The sequence below is a fragment of the Aegilops tauschii genome, chromosome 6 (assembly GCF_002575655.3).
Source record: "Aegilops tauschii subsp. strangulata cultivar AL8/78 chromosome 6, Aet v6.0, whole genome shotgun sequence".
NCBI classification, from domain to species: domain Eukaryota; kingdom Viridiplantae; phylum Streptophyta; class Magnoliopsida; order Poales; family Poaceae; genus Aegilops; species Aegilops tauschii.
Window position 1 is genome coordinate 161,652,392 of NC_053040.3, and position 12,645 is coordinate 161,665,036.

Here is a 12,645-nt window from a genome sequence, read left to right on the forward strand (position 1 = left end):
GTCATTTTTCATGTCAAGACGCGTTCAATCGAGCATTCAGTGCTTTTGGTAAACAAACTACTTAAGACTAGCGCCTTTTGCAAACTGTTAGCTAAATGATGGTTTTCTGATTTGGCGTGAGAATTATGGTAGTTTTTGGCAATTTACTTGTTAAAAAAAATCTGACTTTTTTTTAAGGAATAATTGTTAAGAGGTACCGTACGTTTTTTTGAGTACCTGTACGTTTTTGTTTGTGTTCGTATTTGAACCAACTATCTACAGACTACAGTACATTGTATCCATGACGGCCACGGTTCCGTCTCCACCGTCCAGCGCAGAGTCCTTCGTCGCCCCGGGTGCTCTCTGAAACGAACTTCCTCGCCCGAGTACACCCCGGATGCTCCAGCCCGACCCGACGCGGCTCTAAAATCTGTCTCTACCACCGCCTTTCCGTTCCCGTTCCCGTTGCCGTCCCACCTCATCGCGACGACGAGTACCTGGCTACTTCGTCCGCCGCCGCCGCGGAGCCGGGAGGCGAGGGTCGAGGCCGATGTGGGGGCTGTCGGCGGGGACGCTGCTGAAGCCGGTGTGCAGGTGGCTCCTGAAGCGGCTCGGGGACCTCACCCTGGGCGACCTCGACCTCGACCAGTTGGACCTCCAGCTCACCCGCGGCACCCTCCAACTCTCCGACCTCGCGCTCAACGCCGACTTCATCAACGCCAAGGTGCGCATCGCATGGGTTTAGTCAGGGCTTTGCCGCGCACGTGTTCGATTAGACGCGCCTTTGCTTGGTGGATGAATTTGGCTTTATGTTATTCTGATTGCAATTGGGCGTTGGTGTGATCGGTTAGGCTCGATTTTGTTGTTGTTGGAATGTCGGGCTAGGCTATGGGGATTTCAGTGCTAGGGTGAAGAATTGGCTACAAGTCTACGATGTTTTGTAACTTTGTAATAAACGTTGTAATAATTAGGCTGCAATATTTGCATATACTATGATGCAGAGGCCGGGGGTAATAAAATCTTCCATTGTCTAAAAAAGAGTGTTAGTTCTGGGAGTCGGACTAACTTGAAATATGTCGCATTTGCTCTGACCGAGCTGCATTCCGTGGCGTTTAATTTTGTCCTTCAAACCTGACTTGCTGTGGCACTTAATACCGGACATACTATCTTATGCGTGTGCTCTTGCCCCAGTGACAAACTTGCATTCTCCACCTGCTGTAGTTCACAAGCATAACACCACTGCCTATATGCTACTCCCTCAGTTCCAAAATAGATGACCCAACTTTATACTAAAGTTAGTATAAAGTTGGGTCATCTATTTTGGAACGGAGGGAGTACATTTGATCACTCGTACTTGTTGAATTCTAAGTTATGCTGCCAACTTGTAGTCTGTTAGATTGACTGTTAACTTTCTGTTTACACTCTTCTCTTTACGTATTTTGTGGCTAACTTTATTTTCTATTTCAGTTATCAGGATCTCCTATCACAGTTAAAGAAGGATCTATAAAATCCCTGCTAGTTAAATTACCTTTACAGTTAAGGAGTTGGAAGATTGAGATCATAGTGGAAGGGTTGGAGTTTGTACTTGCACCATCTGTTGCTAGTGAAGCCCCACCTGTAGATACTGAGTGCTCTGTTTCTGGTGGTAATACTGATACAGAGGTGAGATCGGCTGAGACCAAGAGGAATGAACCTGATAGTAATCCCTGCTCTACTTCTGCATCTCGAGATGTGGATGATGGTGTGAAGAGAATAGCCAACGCCATCAAGCAGTTTCTTACAAGATTTAATATCAAGTTGAAAAATACATATGTAGTATTTGATCCTCAAAGCATTTTGGATAAAAGGGCCTTGGAATTTAATCGGTCGCTAGTTTTCCGAACTAAAGAGATACAGTGTGGAACTAATCTTTCAACAGACGGTCCGGTCAAATTGAATAACTTGGTAACATTCCAAGAGGCGGTCATTGAGTTTTTGAAGATGGATGATGTTGATGCAAATCTTCAGAACGATCTGGATAGAGGAACAGCTGACATTTCATCATATCATAGTACTACTGCGGTCTTGACAGGTCCCATTGGTGGATTCTCAGGAACATTGAACTTAAGCATCCCATGGAATAGTGGATGCTTAAACTTTCAAAAAGTTGATGCAGACATATCTGTTGATTCATTAGAATTGCAGTTACAGATGAGCAGTATCCAATGGTTCATGGATGTATATGATTCTCTTTGTAGGAACTCGGCAGATGAACATAATTGTGTACATAGTACTGCAGATATGTCTATGAACGCCTCCAGAGCTTCCTTATGTGCATCCACATCAAGCTCTTCGAAATCAGGTTCAGCCTCTGCGATAGCTAGCGGGGAAGGTTTGTCACAGAGAGCATTTTCTCGAAGCAGGCAAGACAATTTTCAGGATGGTTTCCTCAACAAGGCACATGTGATTCAAGACTGGGTTCCGGATCTTGTTGTCCACAGTGACCAAGGTGAATTTGATTCAGATTGTGACGAAAGGTTTGTTTCTTTGTTTAATGTTTCTTCAATGGTTTTTGTCAGTCGTTTTACCTATGTATCTGTCTTATTTGCGTCAGGTCACATTATTAATCTCTTATAAACATTTCTCTAGTATATTTTTTACATACCTGTTATATCATTGCAGAATAGATAAAAATATGCTGTTTCTATGTCACATTGCTTTTATTTCTATATCATTCTTCATAAACTTTGTAACTGAACTGAATGCTGGTTTCTGATAATAGAAATTAGAAGGGCTGCTCCCTTTGTTCTCAAACAAAATTTTAAAAATAACTGCTTAATCAAATGGTTTTACGAATTATTGGTCCCTAGTTTCTCACTGTGTTGTGCATGCATTGGGGGTTTATGGCCAGTTTCTTCTTTCACTACTTTTCTTTGAGTGGCCATTGCCTTTGTGTACTTGTTGCTCTTGCCCTCTTGCGATAGTTCTTCAACTGTCTCTGAAATGTCTTGTTTTATGAACATCCCAACTTACCGAGCAGCATCGGGCATGAGTTGTTAGAATGTTTATCTGCATCTTTAGTATGCAGCCTGGGATTTAATGGCCAAATACACCAATCTTATTTGAATTTATTGTAAGTTTTCCATGTTTTTATCTTTGTTGAAGTTCTTGTAAGAATTTATCTCTTGTTGAGTTTCATTGCTTTTACATTTCTTAAGTGAAGCAGGTCACTTGAGAAAAAAGAATATATTTACACTGGCCTAATTCTATTACTAACTTCTTGTTCTCCATCTTTGACAGCATCAGTCAGTTCTTTGAATGCTTTGAGGAACTGAGGAGCTCTCATACTAATTTAGGGAATAGTGGCATATGGGACTGGACGTGTTCGGTATTCAACGCAATTACTTTTGCATCCGCATTAGCTTCTGGATTCGATCAAGTCCCTAAAGGTATCTGTTTGTACTTTGCTGTACATCTTTTCAGTTTTCTGTTGGTTAGACATATTATCCACTCTACCTGCATGAAGCATGAAATACTTACATTGTTATCAATTTATGCTCTCTATTCTACTTAGTTATCAATTAGTGATACTCTTTCTTGCGGATGGAGTTATCTACTACAGCAGTATTAACTTTGCTCCTTCAGCTACCATTTGCTTTTACTCTTGATTTTATTGAACACCATCCATATTTAGTTGGATTGTGTTCCACACTTCCAAGAAAAAATATTATGCCTTTGCTTTTTTGGTGAGAATAAGAAATATCATACCTGCTAGCATCTGAATAGATATGATGATGGGACATATTGCTGACCCCTGAGTAATATGATGGTGCTGTTTCGTAACAGTATTTTTTAATTAACTGGGACATCTGGTTTGTTAGTTTTGTCTCTGCCCTACTAACTGAAAACCAAAATTTGAGCAAGTACCAAACTGAACGAACTTTAACATTGGAATTTGCCGAAAACCCAACTACTCTCAGATCTCGAGTTTATGCTGGCTTATGATCAACAGCAGACCTGTTAGACAACTCTAAGATCACCTCCTTCTGATATCCATACTTGTGATTCATGAATAAGAAACAGCTTCCTTCAATTCTCTTTCCACGGTGGCTAATGTTGCAATTTCTGGTGTTAAACCAAGTGGCTGTAGTGCTTTACTTTTTGTCCATTTAACTTTTATATATGTGTATCATGGCATTACTTTAGTCTTTTTTTCCTAACAGAAACACTGATTGAGAAAACCTTACGGGCTTCCATTGCTCAGATAGGCATTATTCTTTTGTTCAGTGATGAAATGGATACTGGCAGTTCCAGTATTCCTCTGAGTCTCGTCAAAGATATGAGAAGTTCGGAAATGTTTTCAAGCTGCCTTTCTCCTGCTCATTTTGAGCGATCGATGATATCTCCTGCTACTGCTTCCAGTTTAAGTATGCATCATCTTGAATACAAGTGTCATAACATCCATCTTGACCTTGAGGTATGGTCTGCCACCAACAGCATTGTCCTTAGTTAATACTCCCTCCGTCTGAGAAAGCTTGTCCCAAGCTTGTTTCTCAAATGGATGTATCTAGCACTAACTTGGTGCTAGATACATCCATTTGAGGGACAAGCTTTTTCGGACAGAGGGAGTACATCATTTGAAGTGTCATGAAGCTTGATAATAAATATTTTTCTTCATATCTGCAGACATATCCGAAAAACTTGAGGTTGAGAGCATCGATTGGCCACATGAGGGTCGATGAATACTACAGAACTGAAAAGCATGATTCAGATCACACACCCGTTAGTGCTCCTTTCTTAAATAGTGATTATTGTCATGAAGTTCAAGCTGCTCTCCCTTCATTCCTGTTTGCTGCTCAAGATTACTGGGTAGAGTCATCTGGATACTCTTCAAACAATTCAAGTAATAAAGTAGCTAAGGTTGAATTGCTTAAAACATTTGGTGATTCCACATTCCATTATGATGTTAGTAGCACAGATCGAGGTGGCAACTCAGTAAGTTCAACTTCACTGTCAATCTGTTTGGCTCCACTAGTTTGGTGGGTGCATTTCCATACAGTACACATGCTACTGAATTTTATCAGTAAAATTGAGTCTGATGTGGTGCGCGGAGAGCATAAACTCGATATGCGTGGTGATACAGAAAACAGTAAGTTGACTACCAAAACTAATATTTCACCAAGTGGGAGTCTAAAGGTTCAGATGGCTCTCTCACCTTCAAGAATCATCATTTGCTTTCCTACTGAGTCCCCATGGGATTTAAGCCGCCCATCCATCCTGGATACATTCCTTGTCATTGACCGCACAACATCTCTGGACTCAGGGGAAGCTTCGTCTCCATTCCGAAAGGAAAGGCCTAATGATGCTCATTCCGGCATACCATCTACCTCACTCCATTTGGCTGCTGGGAACTTCGACATCTATTTGCTTAGACCGATGAGCTATGAATTGGATGACAGAAGCCATTCTTTGAGTAGGCAAACTTTTTTTGCTCTGAAGATTATCTCAGTCACTAGTTACAACTGTGGCGACTCTAGTATTACAATGATCTGGAGAAAATACCCTGTAACTGGCCCTGAGATGGTTAGTAAAGCTTGGAGTTTGCCAAACCTTCATGACCAAAAGATTACTCAGGGAGAAAGGGGCAATTTTGTTGGTGTTTCCTCTTATACAACCTCACAGGATCTCGAGAAGTCGAGTTATAGTATACGCCAGGAGCTCCTTCAGAGCACTGAGTGCTTTCTGCATATTAAACTTTCTTCAGTTTCAGTTCATCTCAATAAGAAGGATTGTGGATTACTGAATCAGCTACTAGATTGCATTCTCAGCGGGCTGTCTGATGGTGCAACGAGCAGCTCTGAAAGTGGAAGGGACAAATCTATGCCTATCAATGATGTCGCCATCCAGTCAGCTATCACTTTTGAATGCAGCTTTTTGGATATTTGTACTGAATTAAATGAAACTGTGGTAGTTGGTCCTTTGCTGCAGACAGAACTAGAAGGTTCCTGGAATTGTTTTAAGCTGTCCATTTCAAAAATTTCCCTGTGCTCCTTTTCTAATGTAGGCGGAATCAATAATGCCAGTTTTCTTTGGGTGAACCATGGTGAAGGTGAGCTTTGGGGTTCTATTACTGGTACAAATGATAAAGCCTATGCCGAAAGCAAAGTTTTTCTCCTAGTTGTCTGTAAGGACTCTGCTAACATGCGAGGTGATGGCGAAGGAAACAATGCACTATCTTTTGGAACTTCTGGCTGTTCTGTGACCCACATCAGGAACCCAAATCTACAAGAGAACTATACTTCTGTCAATTTTCGTTCTGGGACAATTGTGGCACCTGGTGGACGCATGGATTGGATCACTGCAATGTGCCTGCTGTTTAATGCAGGTTCACACGAAACTGAACAGTCCAATAACAGCAGAACAGAGGATAATTCATGTCCTGGTGACCGGTCATCTTTTTTTCTTGAGTTGGTTGATGTTGCTGTGAGCTATGAATCTCATGTAAAAAATTCCACCTTCAGCGCTGAAGCTCCTGATTGCAAGTCTTTTTCATGCATTTTAGCTGCATCATCATTTAAACTTCACAGTATATCTGCACCAGATTCTGCAGCTACAGATTTTGATATCCAGCTGCGAGATCTCGGGCTTTTCATCTGTGAATCATTTGGTTCCAAAAATGCCACTTGCGGTTATGGTGTTGATTATCTTCATAAAATGGGTTACACTAAGATTGCCCGTGACACGTTCATTGAAGCTGCTCTAAGAATTGACACTTCCTTTTGGAAGCTTGAAATGTCAAATTCACAATTTGATATTGGTACATGTCGTGATACAACACATGGTCTTATTTGCTTGTGTTCCCAACTCCAGAAGCTATATGCTCCAGACATGCGTGATGCTTTAGTTCATCTACAATCTAGGTGGAATAGTGTCCAGCAAGCAAACAACCATAATATGGCCAGTGATGCATCAGACAAGTCAGAGAGCAGCATTGACAACTTGGCATATTCTGGAGAGTGCTTGTCAGATGGATTACTTGATGATATAATTGAGAATGCTTTTTACACAGACCAGGACTACAAAGCCTACAATTTTTCTAGCAGAAATTGTCACAACTCACCAAGTAGCAACGGAATGGATGTTGAGCCTGAGTCGCCCACCCCTGGGGCAACTGACGTCAGTGTTTCACACATTTTGTTTGGATCATCATTAGCTACTCCAAAAATCAATACTACTGAAATACCATTGGAACAGGACTCCTGTCATGAACAAATTATTGACTCTTATTATATGCCTGACACATCATCGTCAACTCTATGTAATGTAGGATATCAATGTATATCTGGTGATGATGCTTACAAAACCATGGAGTTTGAAGATGGTGGATGGTATAACAGTATTCCCTTGACAATAGTTGAGAGTCATGTTCCGGAAAGGAACAACCCACAAGGAGGGCATGTGGCCGGCCAAGAAGGGAAGCCTACTGTTTGCAGCTTGAATTATGAGGAATCTTGTTATTTGAAAGGAAAGGTTATAATTCATGATGTAAATGTCAATTGGCGAATGTATGCTGGAGATGACTGGTCATTAGCTCACAAAGATGTAAATAACTTCTCATCCTCAAGTGGAAGGGATATGAGCTCTTCCTTAGAATTTCTTATCTCGGGGCTTGGTGTACAGTTTGATATGTATCCAGATGGGGGTGTTTCTGTTTCTAAGCTATCTATCTCTGCACGGGACATAAATCTTTGTGATCAAAGGGTGGATGCTCCATGGAAAATGGTACGTCTTTTTGTGGCTAAAACTACGTAAAGCATCTGCTTTTATCACTGGGCTAATGGTTTTAACTCTTCTGGTCCTTCTAAAAGGTTCTTGGCTGCTACGACTCAGATTACCCAAGAGAATCTTGTTCTAGTGCATTCACGTTAGAACTGGAGTCTGTAAAGCCCGAGCCACAGACTCCTTTGGAAGATTACAGGTAAATGCAGGATTGTGTTACATTACGTATGCAGTGAATTAATTTTCTTGCTTATGTTAACCGTGAAGGCTTTGAAAGTTTGCTCTATACTTAATAGATTCAAATGGTTAAAGAATACACAGTACTGTAAGGATACCTCATCTATATCATCCACATTTGCTGACCTATAAAGAACTTATGTACTAGTTGCGGATCATTACTAGAACAAGTCCTAACAGAATTGGCTAAAAATGGAGGATGGTGAGTCTCACAGCTAAATACTCCCTCCATCCCAAAATAAGTGTCTTACAAAGTTGTACTAAAGTTGAGACACTTATTTTAGGACAGAGGGAGTAGTAGAGACACACTTTATTTAGTAAATGGATCTAATCTGGTGTCTTTTTTTTTTGTACAATCCAGTATTGAGGTTGCTTCATGCGTGTAGTTATGGAAATTTATGAACTAATATTTTGTATGTAATGTGGACATCTCAATTACACCATAAGGTCCAAAGTTAGCGCGATGGCAGGCTTTAGGTTGCTTTAACAATATTGAGTTTTTTACGCAAAACACATTTGTGATGGCATATCTGAATTCGAAATTCATGCCTATATGGTTGTTGGTGACAAGACTGTTGCTGTTGGCCTTAGTCGTTAACACTAATTTTGTGTATGTGTCGTATTTAAATGCTGAGCTATAATTCCCAAGTATCATTGAATTAAGTGCTGGCTGTTACCCATTGCTTCCTTCCAACACCTTACATGCGCACCCAGTATGATGACTGACCATCTTCTCTTGCACCTAACCTTTCCAGATTGTGCCTTGAGATTTTGCCTCTTCAATTGCATCTTGATCAAGGGCAGCTTAAGTTCCTCATGTGTTTCTTTCAGAATGACTCTTGTGACAACAGCTCTCATTTGACTTGCAAAAATGATATTGTTCATATAGAGAGCACAACCTATGGAAGCAATACAGTTCTGGATGAGGCATTACTTCCGTTCTTTCAGGTACTATGGAGACTAAAATAAAATATCCTCTTGATTTTTGTTTGTCATTCACCGGACTTGATATGGTTTACATAAGAACTTTTTGCACTAACTAAACATGACTAATAATTCTGCACGTGTAATCTTGCGAAAAAAAATCTGCACGTGTAGCAGAACATATTTTTACTGGTAGGCAGCAGGGTTCTTTATGTTTAGTAGGAATCACTGCGATATGATTTTTTTTTCTTTCTCTGATGCCAGAAATTTGATGTCAAGCCTATTGTTCTGCACATCAACTATATCCCTCGTCAGTTTGATCCTGTTGCACTAGGCAAAGGAAATTATGCAGAACTTCTCAACATCCTTCCGTTGAAGGTAAACTGTTGTTGAAAAAATACTCTAGAAGCAATCAATCTGTTGATAGGCAATCCTAATGAAGTTTCTTCTGCAGGGAATCGATTTGAAGCTTAAACATGTTTCTGCAATGGGGGTGTATGGGTGGAATAGTATTTGTGAAACAATTGGTGCAGAGTGGTTGGAGGACATATCTAAAAATCAGGTTATGATCTCCCCATGCTCATCTGTACATTTAGACATGCTTGCTATTGCGTACGCAAACATATACTCCCTCCGTCCGGAAATACTTGTCGGAGGAATGGATGTATCTAGACATATTTTAGTTCTAGATACATCCATTTTTATGCATTTCTCCGACAAGTATTTCGGGACGGAGGGAGTACAAACTTAACATGGGAAAATATTATGAGAGAAATAGAGTTTGAAATATGTGCAGCTCCATATGTAGGTATACTATACACAGGTGTGCAAAATAAGGAGAAAATATGTGTTAACAAAAGAACTTTTTTTTCTCTATCACTCGTCTAAACACATGTCATTTGTAAAAGAACTGACAATGTGTTATGTTTGTGTAGGTCCATAAATTGTTAAAAGGGCTTCCTCCTTTAAAATCAGTCAGTGCCGTTGTTTCAGGCACTAAGAAATTGATATCTTTACCCATCGAAAGTTACAAGAAAGACCGGAAGTTGGTCAAGGGAATGCAAAGAGGTAAGCTACATAGATACATTGCTTAAATACATGTTGAAGTTCATATGTGGTGTGTTTTAAATACTTGATTATATGTATCAATGATGATTCTGGCATTCTGTCTGGCAGGTGCTGTTGCCTTTATCAGAAGTGTTTCCATTGAAGCCGTAGGGCTTGGTGTCCATTTGGCAGCGGGAGCTCATGATATGCTGCTGAAGGCAGAACATGCCCTTGCAGCTCTTCCACCACCTTTAGCCGTGTGTGAAGCTAAAAGAAACAAAGATAACGTAAGGGCAAACCAACCCGAAAATGCGACACAAGGAATAAAGCAGGTATTCAATTCCTTTGAATTGCATGATACAAATATCTCTTGTTCTGGAATAACATGAAAATTGACTCCTCATGAAGTTGGATTCAGGGCTTTGCTAATTTTCCGTGATTTGGAGTTTAATTTTGCGTCACTTTATAAAGTCTCTTGATAAGACCTTGAAATTGCTTCACCTGAGTCTCTGAACTGTACTAGCCTGAATCCTAAAGTACACAGGTAGTGCCGAGTGTTTTAATATTAACCTGGAACTTTGTTCAGGCTTACGAAAGCTTTACTGATGGACTTAGAAGGACTGCCTCTGCTTTGATTGGGAACCCTATTAACGTGTATAATCGCGGGGCTGGTGCCGGATCAGCACTGACTACTGCAATTTGTGGAGCTCCAGCTGCTGTAGTAGCTCCAGTATCTGCAAACTGCCCGTGCTGTACATTATGCACTTCTTGGTATAAGGAACAGGTGAGTTTTCGCTCATTCTCAAATATTGGCGAAAGCTGTGCGCATATATAGGGTTACTGACATGTCGTCACATCAGACTATTTTGTTTGGTCTCTGAACAACCCACTCTTGATTCCTTTGCTAGTATCACTATAAGTTATAGGTCAGTTACCCAGTTCTAATCACATGTCAATCATTACCCAGTCAAGATTTGAAACAGCACATAAGGATCTGTATTTTGTGTCTTATTTGGCACTTCAATATTTGTATTTTTTGTAAATATACACCAATTTATTGTCAAAACAAACCCTGCAGTATATGGAGAACTGTTACTCTAGAAGCCAACTTGCATTTATGCATGTATCTTCTGTTCATTAGTTTGGCCCAGAAAGTAACAAAGATGACAGTTCAGAGACCAATGAATAAAACAAGACAGGACCAGTGTGACATGAGTTATCTTCTGATTTCACCTTTTGCAATATTAAATTATTCCTCTGGACAAATTATGTTTTAATAAGAACAGTTTGATTATATAATAACCAGGAGATCACAAGATACTCGGATCATGAGAAATGCTTATTTATCTAAGGAACTTCTAGCTTTATGGCTGCGCAGGGTCTTGCAAAGTAATTGTCTTGCTGGATTCAGTATAATTAATAAAAGGGCAACTGGGTATTGTGAGATAGTGCATTAGTGAAGCCGAGGTCAATGAATTGTGAAGGATTGATATATTTCAACCATGCTGTCACCACATTTATATTGTTAATAACATACCGATATCATCTATTTGTTCACTGGATTTGTTTCCACATTAACAGCCTTGATCCTAGACGCAAGAAAGAATCTATGTACAAGTACCTGGGGCCTTCTCAACTGTAGACTTCATCGACATTCCGTCGTGTCTCTCCCTGGAAGAAGTGGTCAAGCAGCACCCCTGCTCAATCTCACCAAACGACGAGCAAACTTGTATAGGAGAAGTGAATTCTGCACAGCTAGGAATCGTACCCTTGAGAACCAGCATCATTTTCCTTGTTCTTGATGGAGATTATAGAGGTGTACATTTTGTAGGAAAGATTAGATCATATACGGCGTAAGCCTTGTACAGTCTGTAAAGTTAGCACACCCCACAGCTGTAATTCATGGCGCCTTTTCCACCCCTGGTGCAAGTTTTGTAAACTCCTTGCTTAGGCAATCACCAGAGAGAGGAGATAAACTCTTCCGCCTCCATTTCGATTGTACATAGTTTGGCTCTTCCTTAGTTGTGCGGATGTAAATATGTCTCTTCTGTTTTTGACACTTTTGTAAATATCTCTTCTGTTTCTGTTGGGGCTATGGTTTTCGGCTTGCTAAAGCAGTGATAATAAGTTGCCTTGCCTCTTAATTGTAAATGTTAACAGGTTTGTGTGTCCAGACAACTTCTGTGCGGACGTTGCAGAAGATGAAATGATCGCTGCTGCTTTAATCGCGTGCTAATTAAAAACAGGTCTTGCGGACGCGTCCACCTGCATCTGTCGCGGTGGAAGTAGCCTGTGTTATGCGGGCGTGACAGGTCCCCTTCACATTCGGTGTGCCATGTATTATTATTATTATTTTCAAAAAACTTATCTAGTCGTCTTCAATCACAACAGTACATTATGTTGGAAATATTAGCACATTTTTGACTAATCTAATCCATGAGTAAATGATAAGCATGGCAAATACGGTATGCATCTCATACCGATATCTAAGCATGTGAGCACGTACTAGAACCGAAACATCTATGAACAACATATATACGGCCAGCATGGTTATACTCTCCGGTTGGCAGGCCAACGCGGTGGCGGCTGCCGAGGCCCTTTTCTTGGCGGCTTCGTCGTCAGCCATGGAGTCGATGCAGGGGAGTAGTGAAAGTAAAGGCGGACGGAGATGGGGACACATCGGGAGAAGTCGCGTCGAGA

At 40.6% G+C, this 12,645-nt stretch overlaps 1 protein-coding gene across 1 annotated transcript; it reads left to right on the top strand.

Annotated features, from left to right (window-relative positions):
- Positions 1–274: 274 nt before the first annotated feature.
- On the top strand, positions 275–12,089 carry LOC109769874 (autophagy-related protein 2-like). The gene is made up of 13 exons (XM_040392283.3): positions 275–703; positions 1,447–2,495; positions 3,259–3,407; positions 4,182–4,435; positions 4,645–7,740; positions 7,827–7,936; positions 8,730–8,922; positions 9,163–9,276; positions 9,353–9,460; positions 9,834–9,966; positions 10,075–10,277; positions 10,532–10,729; positions 11,527–12,089. Exons 1-13 carry the CDS (start codon positions 530–532, stop codon positions 11,530–11,532), a joined length of 5,787 nt encoding a protein of 1,928 aa, XP_040248217.2. The 5' UTR covers positions 275–529; the 3' UTR covers positions 11,533–12,089.
- Positions 12,090–12,645: the final 556 nt, after the last annotated feature.